Source organism: Diceros bicornis, chromosome 17 (assembly GCF_020826845.1).
Source record: "Diceros bicornis minor isolate mBicDic1 chromosome 17, mDicBic1.mat.cur, whole genome shotgun sequence".
Classification (NCBI taxonomy): domain Eukaryota; kingdom Metazoa; phylum Chordata; class Mammalia; order Perissodactyla; family Rhinocerotidae; genus Diceros; species Diceros bicornis.
This window is the reverse complement of record NC_080756.1, coordinates 37,737,779-37,753,472: the sequence shown is the minus strand read 5'-3', so window position 1 is coordinate 37,753,472 and position 15,694 is coordinate 37,737,779. Positions and strand designations below refer to the sequence as shown.

The 15,694-nt window shown below is 42.5% G+C and overlaps 1 protein-coding gene across 7 annotated transcripts in view; it reads right to left on the bottom strand.

The window, feature by feature from the left end:
• The window catches only part of BCAT1 (branched chain amino acid transaminase 1), a 100,134-nt gene that overhangs the window by 62,140 nt on the left and 22,300 nt on the right, over positions 1 to 15,694 (bottom strand). Inside the window, exons 1-2 of one of the 7 annotated variants that reach the window (XM_058558641.1) lie at positions 5,593 to 5,667; positions 4,449 to 4,520 (exon numbers count right to left, since the gene is read on the bottom strand). The exons of 1 other annotated variant lie outside the window; for it this stretch is intronic. In XM_058558641.1, coding sequence (XP_058414624.1) covers positions 4,449 to 4,520; positions 5,593 to 5,634 — 114 coding nt within the window. In that variant the 5' untranslated portion in view covers positions 5,635 to 5,667. Of the gene's footprint in view, positions 1 to 4,448; positions 4,521 to 4,593; positions 4,981 to 5,592; positions 5,668 to 15,694 lie in introns of those variants that run through there. 5 more of the 7 variants (XM_058558643.1, XM_058558642.1, XM_058558644.1 and 2 more) reach the window with 5 other exon arrangements.

The following is a 15,694-nucleotide window of genomic DNA, read 5'->3' as shown; positions in this document are numbered from 1 at the left end:
TCTGATTCCTCAATTTCTACTACGCCCTTAGTAGGCAATATCCGGTATCTCTTCCCTATCCCTCATGAACATAACCACAGGCTTGATCATGATCTTCAATGTCCATGGACAGCTAAATGGCTACAGATTCAAGTCCAAATATTATAACCCAAAAATCAAGGATCCCAAGTATGGCACTAACGTCCTTTTTCAATTCTACCTCTCACTAAGGTTCTTCACAAACCTTTTACTTATCAGTTAGCAATGCATGCAGCTGCAAGAAAATAAAAAAAACAAATAGGAGTTTGTCTCACAGGGCAAGTCTGGAGGAGCCAGCCCTGGGAGCACCCCATGGTGTCAAGGCTCCGTGATATTCTCGGCCTTCTCTTCAGGGTCAAAAGAAGACTGCTAGAGCTGTAGCTTTTGCCTTAATGACCTAATCAAGGTCCAAAGAAAGAGGAGGAAAAGGACAATACCAGACAAATCTGTTCCCTTTGATAACAAAATTTTCCCAAAAATTCCCTTATGCATTAATGGTTAGAAATGCATCTCTCTAGCTGCAAGGGAGGCTGAGAATGCAAGTTTGTCACCCAGGGCTGGTCAGAGAACTACAAACAAAATCAGGGTTCTGTTAACAAGGAACGTGGTTGGGGCTGTATTTTGGGTACACGTTACCCAGTGCCTGAACACTCATGAGCCCCTAAGCATTCTTGTTTACATGCCTTTGTCTAACATGGAAGGAGAGATGGAAGGACTACAACTTGGTTACACACGCCTTCCCCCCCTCACCTCTTTTTCATCTTGTCATTTCCTCCACTTGTAACACTGGATATGTGGTGCCCCAAGTTTATCCAAACTCCCTTCTTTCTTCCTCCAGCAATAAGTGTGGAGAGTGTAGCATCCCATCGGGCCGAGTAATCTGGGGGTATTCTCAGCTTTTCACACAGCCTGCACTTGCTTTACTCACTGCTCTTACAACCCCTCTATCTAGACAGCTCATCCCCCAAAACGCTTGGTTTGGCTCCATAAAATCCTTTTAATTGACTTGAACAATTCGGAATGGGAGTCATTGCTCTTTATTCTGTTGGCTTAACTCCCATTTAGCGCAGTAACTATTTTATATATATATATATATATAAAAAATATGTCTGTGATTATGTTCTAAACATCACTAAACTTGGATTAATCTTCATGGTTTTGGATATCTCAACATAATATACTGCTATGGTTTTTATAAAAAACACTTGTACTTAACTATATTTCATAAAAGATCTTTTTATTGTTGCTGTTACTACAAACCCTTAAAGAATCAACTTTAAGAATGATCATGGCCCAGTATAACTTTTACCTTTCTGAACTCTCTCCTTAAAATACCTCTGGGACCATCCACAGTGACCCCCTGGCCCTGAGAGATCAAGTTGGTTAACGTCAAAGCAGAGAAATAGAAAAGGTGTTTTTATGCTTAGCTTAGAGCTCCTGCAATTACAACAGGCTAATAACTAGTTAAGTTTCTGGAAATTGAATATAAATTATTAAATTACCAGGCATTAGTCCTATTTCAGTAAACTACTAGATCCTTTTATAAAACATGTGATTTCTTAAAGATATGAATAGCAACCCTCTAACTTTCTAATTTGTAGGTAAGGATTGCCCTATATGCAGTTTTTCACAGTAATGCACAATTGGGTGGTTTCAGAATTTCATCAAGAACTCTAATTTCCTTTATTTGAAAAAACTTCTGCAATTCTGGAAACTAAAAATAACAGCTTTTAACCCGAGCTCAAAGAGAAACTACCTAAGAATACTAAATCTAAACCATTAGGTGATACAGTTGAATGAAGTTCAAAAGTAAACAAACAATATTAACTGAAGGTATGTGACTGGTTTTGAGTAGATACAAAATGTAGTTCTAAGGGAAAAAAATCATTGTCATAAAAGAAACAAATGTTATAAACAATTTTTATCAGTGTTCTATAGAAACCATTTTCCTTTTCCACATTTCCTTTCCAAAAATGGCTAAAAATAACAGTATTTGTAAAATGATACATTCTCCTGCATAATTAATCTCTTTCTGATGCTCCACGCTCTCTGATGACTTCTAAGTCAGGATGTTTCATACCATATGCTTGTGGAAGAATTTGGAAGGCCACAATGACTGGCTTGTGAAATGACAAGAAATATTGACAAAAACAGGGCACATTAAAAACAACAGTTTCCTGGGGCCGGCCCCGTGGCTTAGCGGTTAAGTGCGAGCGCTCCGCTGCTGGCGGCCGGGGTTCGCATCCCGGGCGCGCAGTGACGCACCACTTGTCTGGCCATGCTGAGGCCGCGTCCCACATACAGCAACTAGAAGGATGTGCAGTTATGACATACAACTATCTACTGGGGCTTTGGGAGGAAAAAAACAAATAAATAAAATTTATTAAAAAAAAAAACAAAAAAACAACAGTTTCCTAACTCAAAATGCGTGGTTGGCTTAACCATTTGCTCTGAAATGGGGAAGCCCGTAGCAGACTAGTGCAACTTGGTTGACAGCACCTGAGGTCTGTGTTAGCCTCCATTCAGACATCTTTTGCTCACCACTCAATATCGCCCCTATCCTTCAGTGCATTGGCCAACACTTAAACTTTCAAAGACTATGCCTGCACTACAACTGTATCAGAAGGTGCATAACTTTGTTCTGCAAGGAGTGCATTTTTCTTACTCTATTTGGAAAGCCTGAGGTGCTACATTCATTACCTTTTAGAGGCACTCTTAAAATCTAGTGGGGAGGAATGAAGAGGAGAATTACAGGTTTGGAGTGTTGCATTCTGCGGAGAGCTGTAAAACAAGGAGAATTGGAAGAAATGGATAGCTGACCCCTTTGAGAAAAGAAGATGCTGGAGTTCACAGAAAGATTCTGTGGGATACCCCAGGAATTAGGCGCTTCGTGGCTGGGCCCTTTTGGAAAAAACTGCATCCTCACTTAAAAATGACAGCGTCAAAATGGGGAAAGGGATGCAATATGAAAACTATCCATGAGAAACCCAAAAGGCAGTCTAAAAGTTATAAATGGGGCAAATCAAGAAAGAGATAGAAAAATGTGTCAAAGCAAAGATGGTCCTAGAAAACCCAACATTCTTCTCCCACGAATTATCAATTTCATTTTTCATTTGCCTCATCACATATGCCCTGTGAATACAACCATCATTACAACGCCTGCTTTCATATGTAAATACCTGAGTGCAGAATGCCAATACACCTCCCCTTTAACTAAACCAATATATAGAAATCTGTTAACAAATAAAGATTATTTACATGATAAATTCTTCACTTTGCAAAAATTCTTCTTTATGTATAAAAGTATAAAGGCCTTTTAGGAAAAATTGTTTTCATACCCTTTAAGGAATGTACCTACTGTATAAAATGGCCCTGAGAGATTATCAAGTAGAAGTCCCTTTTATCTCATTCTTTCTAGGACCCATATCTCAATATTAAGTCCCCAAAATGTATCAGAGCTTGGTCTTCGTAGACTAGCAGAGCAGATTAGATCGACTATAGGGCTACAGAAAGTATCTTTAAAGGACCAGGAATATTACAGACAAAGAAAATTCACAAACTTATTTTAGTGAGTAAATTATTATAGTCTATGATATTTTGGGTTTTAAAAAGTCCTGAGAGCTGAGACCTTATCTTCAATTTGTCTTCCAAATTTCCAACTTCTAGCACAGTCCCTGGCACATAGTAAGAGCTGTGTGTGTGTGAAACTGATGAGTCAAGTTGCACTCTCTCTCTGAACCCTGCCAGGATGTGTGCTCATTAGGATACTTTGTGCAATGGATGACAATTGACTACAACTGAAACAGGCAGCAGGAGAGGAGAAGGAGGCATAAAGAGAAGCAAAAACCTCCATGGTTGGGGTGGGGGGAGAGGTGGAGATAATGATTTACAGAGAAAATAATAATACACCTTACACTTGTATTTTTATGATCTTCAAAATACATTTACAAGATTCTTTTTCATTTGCTCCTCACTATTCCGCTGTGAAGCATGGGATTATTTAATACATAAACCCCATAACTCAGAGAGGAAAGAAGGAAATACAACACTGTTACTGTAAAATGTTAGGTGCTGCCTCAAGAGAAAAATCATGAGTTTAACTTTTTCCACAAGCAGAGGGAAGGGTTATACTTATTATACAATCAGATAAACCTCTAAGGTGAATATTCACAAATTGATTATTTTCTAAGAAAAATGTATGATTCATGAAATAAAATAAGCAATTAACTGCCAGGTAATTTTAGATCTGATGAATCGACTACTGCTCTCCAAATGATGTTTGCCCCTAAGAGTAGAATTTAAAATGCATGGCAGCATATCTACACTACTGTATAACCCAGACAGTGAGAATTGCCCGAAATCTCAACAAGAAATGGATTTATTCGGTCGAATTGTTGTTTCATTTAACCTCTGGCAAATAAATAACTTACCTTAAAAGTCCCCACCACCTCTCTTGATCCTGCTTGTCCGGTACATGCCGCGGAGCATCCATTATCGCAGTCCTTAAAGGAGAATTAAATCAATTCAGTAAAACCAGGTGGGTACCTGGGGCCTGGGGTAATCAATCTCACTCACCATTACACCCTGTGCTCCGCTCCGACACTCAAGCGAGCAGGAAAAGGAGGATCAAACCCCAGGGAGCGAGCCCCAAACCCGAGCGCCCGTGGAGTGCTGCCCTTCGCTTTCTACCCCGCCTGAGGTCGCGGCTGTTTTTGTCCTCCACCGCCGGCTCAGGGCAGACTGGTTATATTCTTGGTTCGCCCTACAGAGCCAGGGTTCACCAGCAAAGAACAAGAAGGTAATTGTCTCCCTTATGTCCCGAGTAAATAGTCTCCACTAGGGTTTTAAACCGTTTATAGAAAAACCTCCGGGGCGCGCTCAGCCGCGTGGTCCTGTCAATCACTGGCGCACAATAGCAAGCCTGGACAAGGGATGGGGACGAGAGTGAACCATTTCCTCCACGGGCAGGGTCTTCCGACGCAGGCGCGTGGACACCAAACCCGGCACGTTAAGGACAAAACCTCAGGGAATTAGGGGGTAATTTAAGAGAATGGAAGCGGGACAAATTGGAAAAAGGTGCCGACATTAAAAAAAAAACAAAAACAAACAAACCATGAGCCTAATCCGCTAAATAACTAGGAAAGAGAGCGGGAAAAAAGGGATCCAAGGAGGCAGAAGGCTGCGGTCAAAGGGGAAGGCAGGCGGGATGTGGCTGTCGGTTCTGGCAGCCCTGAAACTCCGCTCCTGCTCCTGCTCCTGCTCCTGCACCAAAGCGGCTGCCATGGCGACCCTCACTGCCCGGGTCGCGGTCCGCGGCGCGCTCTGAAGCGGCTCACCCGCGGGGCGGTAGACCCGGCCGGCGGGGGCCTCTCCGAGGCGAGTTCGCAGGCTGGGACTCTAGATTTCGGGTCGGGCTGCGGAAAGAGGAGATGCCTCGTGGAGGCGGAAAGGCGGTGCAAGGCGAAGCACGATGGTGCAGGAAACCGCAGCAACGCGCCCGGCCGGGCCCGCCGGCTTCCGAGACCCGAGGTCCAATCCGCCCCCCGGTTCCGCAAACACCCGCGGGCGAGGTACCTGGTGGGCGAGGGCCGCGGCGGCGCGGAGCGGGCGGGCCATGGGGAGGCTCCCGGAGCGCGGGGCTGCGGACAGCGGCGGCGGCACGCAGCGCACGGCTGGACCCGAGGCGGGGCGGCGCAGCCAAGCACCGGCGCACGGACGCGGCGGCGCGGGCGGCCACCGCCCGGGGCCCCGCGCCAGGGCCAGGCGCAGGGAACCACGTAGCCCCTCCAGCATCCCTGGGGGAGGAGCCTCCAGCCGTCTGGGCCCTCTCGTTCTTCAGTCGGAAAAACCAAAGCAGTAGTCGCTGCCAACCAGGCTGAGGCTGGGGCACGAGAGTGCGCGCCACCAGCGAGCGCCTTTCCAAGGGCAGGCACTTGAGCATCCTTATTTACCAAACTCCCGGGCCCGGAAACGCCCCTCCGGCCAGGCGAAGGCAACCTCGGGGAAATCGATTTACATTAGGACAGATTTGCCGTCGACAGACCGATAAAAGGCAGTTTCTGCCCGAGAGTTTGCAGCCGGATTGGCAGTTGTGCCTGGCCTCTTGCCTGCCACGGATTCCCACGTGAAAACTGAAGAGGAAGACCGTGAATCTGGGTTTTAGGTTTCTTTGCGCCACCTACCCAAATCAGATTTGTAACTCGGGGTGTTGAGGGGCTACCAGGTTCACATTCCCTAAGAGCCGTTTCTGCTCAAAGACCTCGATGCCACTTAGACCCATCCATTCATCATTTTCAGGCAAAACAGACCATCAAGAGCTCCCAATAGAAGGAACTGTTTCTACAGTTTTCTGATGTAGGCCTGTAATAGCAATATTAGAAAGAGGGCCGGGAAGGTGATGTTTGAACCACTACCCGGGTTAGAAAGGGAAAAGGAAGATTGTCATAGCTATTGTCTCCTCTGGTGTGTTCTCCCCGGGGCAATGTCAGCCTAAATAAGAGCCTTCTCAGCTTTTAAATTAATAGGAAGTGGTGACTTGGGCAGACTGGATCTTGGAAAGGGAGGAGGGCAGCTTATTCTGGGTAAGAGCGGTTAAATCTGACCTGGTTTTAGAATTGATTTCATACAGCCCTAAAGACAATATAGCTCTAATCTTATCAACTCAGAGAGCAACATTCACTTCTGCCTTCCTCCTTCACCTTCATACAAGGCACAGAAAAGCCTCTTAGACTGGGGCGGAGTCCTAATCTCCAAAGACATACAGCCCAGACAGATCAAGTGCCATCAAAGAGTGGCGAGTGTCGCTGGAAATCCCGATTTTTTTTAATTAAAAATCAGATTTTAAAACTGAAAAAAAAAAAAAAAGTACAGACTAAGTAAACTCTAGGGCTGCCAGTTTGAGACCAGTGCCCAAAGCTTAAGAACAAGAAATCCTTAGTTGAAGAATTATAAACAATTTATTTGCATTGGAAAGGCTGCTTTAAATGTCTACACCAGGCAGTCGTTGAGGTAGCCACTACACAACTCCAATTTTCTTGCTATTTTAAATGTTACCCATAAATCCTCCCTTTTCAAGAAAGCATATATAATACAAGAATGGTGTTATTAAAGAATTACCAGTGTCAGCTACACCTTTTCTCCCTTTCAGAGCCAAACTGTGTGAAAGTCCATCTGTATTAACTGCTTCTATTTCCTCCCCCTTCCAGTGACTATAATTTGACTTCTGTCCAGTTATTCCACCTAAACAAGGTTCTTATTATCCTACATTCTGCTCAACCCAATGATTTCGCTTCCTGTGCATTTTCATGGCTGCCCCTATATGCTGATGACTCCCAAATATATATATTTTTAAGTTCACCTCTCTCCTGAGCAGTAAATATTTATAGTCAAAAATCTATCTAAAATATTTATTATATATTATTGGGTATGTGACATTTGTGAAAGCACTAGGCTAGGTGCTGAGGATGCAATGGGAGCATACCTCCATCCTATTATCATGCATTGCCTCCAGCCAGATAGAAAAGAGTGTTAACTAATCCTACAAATGTAAAATTGCAAATGTAACTAGTGCTACCTGTGCTTTAAGAGCCTCTAGGAATGCAACTGACTCAGAAACGCCTGGAAGGGCTTTCCAGCAAGGGATCCTTGAGCAGAGATCTGGAGGATAACAAGGAAGAAGGGATGAAGAACTTTCATCTGGAATGAAAGTGAGTTCCAGGCCAAGAGGATATCTCTAAGGGAAGGAATGTGGTGCTTACAAGGGACTAAAAGAGAGCCAGCTCACTCCAGGGTGACACGGGCAACTGGCCAAGCATGTAGTGTCTTATAGAGAGAGTTAAAGGATAAGTTCCCCCCAGGCAGCATGACTGTCATATAGATATAAAATAAACTTGTATTATAGAGTTTCTTTAACTCATTTAATGAAGTTATGAGGCAAATGTTAAACTGGTTCAAAGAACAGACCCTTGTCTGGGTTAGGAATAGTGAAATGAATTTGCAAATGGACATAAAACTGGCTTCTTCCACAGTAAGGGAAAGAATTGAACCCTGATCTTCAGAATTTATTTGCAAAAAATTATTTTGCATTTCTATCAGTTATCTGTAAAATAATTCAAAAACAATGAAACAATGTAAAAACACGACGAAAAGGCCCATGGAATCCCAAGAACAAGAAAAACCTTTGAAAGGATTGGGTAGGGAATGGAGGTGGAGGGTGACAGGCTGGATGTGCACTCTGGCTGCAGTCTGGAGATTGGAGAAGGACCTGGGTGGAGAGGAATGGACTCATGAAGAAGCTATTACAGAGCCCACGGATGAGATGATCCCATTAATAGTTGGACTTGGCTGGTGGTGGGTGATACAGATGGAGAGAAGCAGCCAGATTTCAGCAATCTTTAGATAGAATGGATATGAGAAGGAACAAGGGAGAGAGAGGTGCCAAGGAAGGCTCCTTGGATTCTGGCTTGCTTCTCTGGTTGGCGATATTCACCAAGAAAAATGGAACCCTGGAGCATGATGTGGTTTGAGGGGACAAGCAGAAGTCTGGTTTGGGACATATTCAGTTCTGAGGTACCTCTGAGATTGGCTGTTAGGCATATGCCTATCTGAAGCTGAAATGAGAGGTCTGGATTAGAAGTAAACGTTTGATGAGTCACTGGCACATGGGTGGTAACTGAAGCTATGGGTGTGAATGAGAAGGTCATATATATGTGCCTTGGTTTTCTCATCTGTAAAATGGGACAGTAGCAAAACTTCATGTTTGCCAATTGGGATAGATTATTGTAACATATGTGAATTACTTAGAATCTTGCCTGGTAAATCTTAATCTCTCAATAAATGTAGGTGATGATCATTTATCACAGTTGGCAAACATTTTCTTAAAGGGCCAGATAGTAAATATTTTAGGCTTTGCGGGCCATGTGTTCTCTGCTGCAGCTACTCAGATCTGACACTGTATCACAAAAGCAGCTGTAGACAATATGTAAAAGAATGAGCATGGCCGTGTTCCCATAAAACTGTATTTACAAAAACGGGAACAGAGTGGATTTGGCTTGTGGGCTGTTGGTTGCTGACCCCTACTCTATGCAGCTGCCTAGCTAGAAACAGAAGGGTCATCCATCAGACAACCAAGTGATCACCAATGTCTATACATTCTAGCTGCAAATATCCTGACAGTTGCCATTTCTCCAGCCATCTTACCCCCCTCCTAGGACCAAACAGCTTCCAAGAAGCTTCTCTGCCTCCAGCCTTGCTACCTTGTAAGCCATTCTTAGCATGGCAACCAGAGAAATCGTCTCAAAATGCAAATCTAAACCTATCTCTTCCTGGTTGAAAAATCTTTGAGGCTTTACATCACCCCTATGACAAAATATTTTAGCAAGCTCCCCTACTCATGCCCAATTCTGTCTCCTGCCCCTGACTCTCCAGCTCTCCTTTTGCTACACTCCCTCTCTCCAGCCACACATTTAACTTACTTCAGTCCTTCTTTTTGTTATCAGGCCTTCTCACAGCTGTCCATCACTTGAAATGCTCCTCTGCCGGTGCCTGGCTCTCTCATCCGTCCTTTCCTAGTTTATATGGCACTTCCTCAGGGAGACATCCCTGGACCCTTTCTAGGCTACGATGCTTCCCTCTGCTGTTTATTTCCATAAATTCTTTCCACTTCAAAATAACTGTCATACTTTTTTCTAATTATTTGATTAATATTGCTCCAATTTTTGTGTGTATGTGTGTGTGTGAGGAAGACCAGCCCTGAGCTAACATCCGTTGCCAATCCTCCTTTCCTGCTGAGAAAGATCGGCCCTGGGCTAACATCCATGCCCATCTTCCTCTACTTTATATGGGACGCTGCCGCAGCGTGGCTTGACAAGCAGTGCGTCGGTGAGCGCCTGGGATCCGAACCTGCAAACCCCGGGCTGCTGAAGCGGAGTGTGCGTACTTAACCACTTGTCTCACCGGGCCGGCCCCATATCTAGCATTTCAAGTGTTTCTTTTTTTAATGTAAAGTTTGTAAAAAAAAAAAAAAAAAAAAAAAAAGAAAAAAATTCATATATATATGTATGTATATATATAAAGCTCAGTTTGGTCCATAAAACAAACTGCACCCGTATTATTTACATGCTTTCTGCTTGGCATTGGGAAGACAAAGATGGATGAGGCACAGCTCTTACCTGCCCTGAGAATCCCCCATCTCACGACTCTGGAAAGGTGAGCCATAAAGAAATCTTGACAAAAGAATTCTCATTTGGGCTTATTTAATGCCAAGTCCCCTTCCACCAAGCAGAATGAACAATTCTCTGTAGCATGTATGTAGTTACTGTATCGGTTTCTTTGGACTGCTGTAACAAAGTACCAGAAACCAAGTGGCTTAAAACCATAGAAACGTATTCTCTCACAGTTCTGGAGGCTAGATGTGGGCAGGGCCACGCTTCCTTTGAAACACGTAGGGAGGGGAGAATCCTCCCTCGCCTCTTCCAGCGTCTGGTAACACCAGGTGTTCCTTGGCTTGCAGCTGCAGCACTTCAAGCGCTAAAAGGAGATCACAGGTGTCCCCCTTTGTGTATCTGTTCTCCAGTCATATTGGATCAAGGGCCCCTCCTAATTCAGTTTGACCTTATTTTAACTTGATTACATCTGCAAAGACCATATTTCCAAATAAGATCACATTCACAGGGACTGGAGTTTGGGACTTCAACATATCTTTCGGGGGGACACAATTCAACCCTAAACAGTTGTCAATCTGCAAAAACAGAAATCAGTTTAAGAGGCAAAGCATTTATTTGGGATCAAGAATTGCAATTTGGGAAGCACAAATTCAGGTAGAAACCCAATAGTGTCCCGATTAGGGACTCAGGGTTTTCATGGGGAAAAAGGAGGAAGATGAGGTAAGTTGTATTAAAGAAGAGTTCATTGGTGCTAGATGAGGTAAGGCTAGGTTTGTACTACACAGGTGGACTTGAGTTTCAGTCATCAGGCAAAAGGCTAGACTTGGACTTCATTGATTGGTTAGCAATTCAGTCATCAGCAAAGTCCAATTTCATCAGTCCTTACAAACAGGATATTCTTGTCCTTACTGACTTCTTGGAATGTTGGTGGTTTGGTCCAGTTTGGAAGATAAAGAAAAGAGGGCAATTCTTCTGAAATGGCTGCTCTGTTTCTATTTTAGTATGGCTCTAGTCACCTCATCTTTCACATTTCCCCTTTTGATCAAGATCTTTCTCTGAAAGCATCACTATCAAACACTGGAAAGTATTGCTGATCAGCTATCAAAGCATCATTGGTCCCTCATGGCCAGGAATGCTCATTCCTGGTATGTCATGTCCCACGTAGGAGGGAAAGTGGTTTCCTTAGGAGCCTTTAGACCACATTTGAGTGACAAGAGTGCCAGAGCAGAGGAAGGCTCTACCGTCAAGTTCTTTTCAGGGTAAACTTCTGCAGCTCCTTGAAGTTACTCATGTGAAGTTTCATAAGCCTTAGTAATCATTTCAAAGTACTGGGTGACCATTATCTGAGCGGTGTTTTTGTAACATGAGCTATGCAGAGGAGACAAGTTTTTACAACAATGAGAATTCCTATGATAACAACAACAAAAAATGCTAAATCCAAATTGGAGAACAGACCTGAACTAGGAGGCAATGCCTGAGGGCAGCCAGCTAAAGAGATCAAAGAACCACAGGATGTCGGTGGGCACTGCATGTAACCATTCAGCTTGTGCCTGAATTCTGTCTAGCTTTTATCCAAGTAAAACAAGAGGTATTTACAACAGTTATAAATGTTACCTCTTAAATCTCTGGAGGTTTGATTCGTTAGGCAAGAAGGTCTAGACACTTAGCACAAGGAATTAGGGGAGGAATGGTGTAGAGATTGCTAATTAAATGTACTAAAGGATTCTCAAGATTTGTGTACAGGATGAGGCTTCTGATGACAAACCCAACAGTGAGGAAGATTTCCCCCTTTTGTAATAGATTGGGAGGCACTGATAAGAGTATTGTCTTTCTAAGAAAGAGAGGAGAAAATAAGGTCATGTTATATAATTTCTTACCCAGTTCAGTTTTATGATCTGAAAGTTTATCAGAAACCTGTATTCTAGAGTTAAGTGTCAGAATCCTTTCCATGAATCTCTCTGAAGATGAAACATTTTTGCAAAAGCATCAGAGTAGAACGATAACTATCTATAGATGACAAAAGACTTAACATCATAATGCAATTAACAAAGAAACTTGGTTATTTTTATGACACACGTTTTAAGATAATGACTAGAATTATGACTGATAACATTATACCAAGACATATTAGAATTTTAGGAATTTTATATAATTTTTAGAAAACATATTCATAACATTCACCCACATAATATAACCTAAGGAGGTTTACCACCATTTATTTGACAATTCTTCCCATATGATTTAACATACCAAATAAGTCTAATTAGTTTGATATCTCCATTTCAAGTCAATTTGATCACAAGGTATGTGATCTTACCTACAATTCTAACTTGTTCCAGTGGCTCCAAATTTCATGATTGTACACCCCATTAGTAAAAATTTTAGCATATGTGGCAGCTTGTATTTTCCAAAGATGGCAACAACATTATCTTCCATTACATGTGCTCTTCTGCTCAACCCTATCACAAGGTGGAGTTTATTTTCCCCATCCTTTTGAATCTGGGTGGGCCCTGTGTGTGTTCTGACCAGTAGAATATGGCAGAAATGTAGAAGTGATGCTGTTCCAATTCTAGACATACACTTTAACTGGCCTGGCGGCTTCTGCTTCCTTCCTCTTAGAAGGCTCTTCGGACTCCCTCACTTGGAACCCAGCCATAATGCTTTAAGAAGCCCACACCACATGGAGAGGCCATGTGCAGAGTCACTAGTCGACAGTCCCAGATGAGCTCCCAGCCACCATCCATCAACAACTCCCAGCCATGTGAGTGGATGTCTTGAATATCCGGCCCTGTTGAGCCTTCAGATAACTGATTGAAACCACTTGAGAAACCCCAGGTTAAAACTACCCTGCTGAGGGGCTGGCCCCGTGGCGTAGCGGTTAAGTGGAGGCAATCTGCTGCTGGCGGCCTGGGTTCAGATCCCGGGCACACGCCGACGCACAGCTTGTCAGGCCATGCTTTAGTGGCGTCCCATATAAAGTGGAGGAAGATGGGCACAGATGTTAGCCCAGGGCCAGTCTTCCTCAGCAAAAAAAAAAAGAGGAGGATTGGCATGGATGTTAGCTCAGGGCTGATCTTCCTCACAAAAAAATAAATAAATAAATAAAAAAGCTACCCTGCTGAGCCCACACAATCTACAGACCATGAGAGATAATCATACATTGTTGTTTTAAGCCACAAAGTTTTGGGGTGGTTGGTGATATAGCAATGTTAACCCAAACAGCACACAAGCCTAACATATGTTTACTTAGTTATTTATGAAAATAACCCAATATATAATGTCATACACAAAAATAGGAATAAAAAAGATGAGATAAACATGAAATAATTAGCATTTTAAAATATCTCCCTGATTATGGTTGTTTTCTTGTACCATCCCTGGCTAAAGGCCCAATATACACAAAGGCCAAGTAATCATTAACGACAGTAGACATAAATCCCTTTTAAACCTTCTTCTTGATGATACCAAAATTTTGTGGCCCACTCCTTGCCAGTTCTGATTAAATCACTGATATTTTTATCTCGGAATATGGATAACGGAGAATTGGTCATAAGAATTGGAAAAATATTAGCTGTCTCGTTTTTGCTATTTTCTTGTTTTTATATTACTAATATTTTCTTTATTCTGGTTTTATGCTTTTAATTTTTTGTGTTTGTTTTGTTTTGTTTGCAGAAATCTTTTAAAGCCAGTTGTCGCTTTTGCAAGGATTACCAATTAACAGTGGCTGACATAATCTGTAAATCTCCTTCACCAGGCTCATAAATTACCACAATCACAGCTTACTGCAAAGGGTAAATGTGTGAGTCTGCACAAGTGACCCCTCCAAACAGTGTTGCTGTCCTTCCCCTTCCCTCAGGACACTGCTCGAAGTTTGTGACAGTGTCTGACAGACTGAGCAGAGGGTGCCCATGTCAACCTATGTGAGTTAAGTATAAGTACAATTTAATTTTTTCCTCTATGTTAGAGAAAACATAAATATAATCAATGTTTCTGACACCCTGGTCCCTGGTGGTCTCTTGCACATCCCAGGTGCACACACTCCACCTTGAAGCTACTGGGCTCAAAGGGTAGGCTCCTGAGCTCAGTCTGTGGGGTTCTGCATGTTTTGGAACTGCCTGTCGGGATTCTCTCTTGCTTTATCTCTCCCTTCCTGACCTTCCCCTCTCCCTTATTTGCATTTCCCATTTTCCTTTGTACACAGAAGAAACCCTTAGAGTAGCAAGTCTCCAGGTCATCTTGAAGTACTCTAAAAAAAGGAGTGACAGACGGACAGAGAAACAGACACCTGAAGATTCTAGATAGAAAGATTAGAAATTTCATTTCATGTTTGGTAACAGTTAAGCTTCTAATTTTGCTTTTTACAGAAACAGAATCACATACCACTTCTGAGAGGGAGAAACTAATCCTAATTAAATGAGGTTTGTTTTTTAAAACCCAGAGTATTATATCCTGAATTGATTTAGAGAACATTTTGTTTTACACTAGTACATGAGTAGCTGCTCTGCTTTAGTTAATCTACTTTGAGGAAATTAACAGCGAAAAGAAAAGGCATTGGGCCACAACCAAGGCTGATATATTAAGTTTTATTCATGATTAACTGCATTATTTACAGTAGAATCCACAACATATCCCCAATAAGGGAAACTAATTTTAATAAGTACATGGTAAATAGGAAAAAATGAGAAGTAGTTGATGATTGACAATGAGCAAAAGATATGAACCAAAGGAAAATTAGGTATTTTGGAATACAGTAACTTTTTGGAAAAAGTTAATGAAAATGCTTTTCTTGTGAGTGTGATACATGTTCAAGAAAATATAAAATACTAACTTCTTTCTGGATGTCCCTTTTGCTCTAAGATGTGCCAGTCTCTGTCAGAAGTAAATATGGCGTTTATTACCCCTCCTCTGTGAGACCCTTCCAAGTACGTATACAACAGAGATATAGATGGGATGAGAGAGTTCATCAAAGCTTTGTCTGGTAAAAATGCCAAGGACACGCCTTATATCTGTCATTCTGGCATGCTTTTTATAAACCTCAAATACTCTAATTTTAATATGGAGAGATAAGGCATGGAGCCCTGCCAAGTATCTGTCACCTAGTTGAAATAAGGGCCTGCCATCTTCAATGTTCTTCGCTGGCCCTGATGATTCATAGACCAGGGTAGGGTTGGGGGATGGAAGCAGTGAGGTCTTTAAACAAAACTTGTCATTGCTCCCCTTGCTTCCATCTTTAACATAGTCTGAGTACAGACTACTGCAATGTACACCACAACTTCCTGTTTCTAATGCCATCCTCTACCCTGAGGAGAGAAACAGCAACAAGACAGACATGAAGCCTGCCAGTGGGTTGATGGTAACATGATTAGAGGAGGTTTTACCAACGCAATAATATGAACTATCCATTTCTTTATGCCCTAGTGGTTTTGGCAGCTTGCTGGACAATTTGAAGTGAATGAAAGAAAAGCTTTTCTTTTGTTGAGTGGGAGAAGGGCCATTGTGAAAGGGGAGGTGGG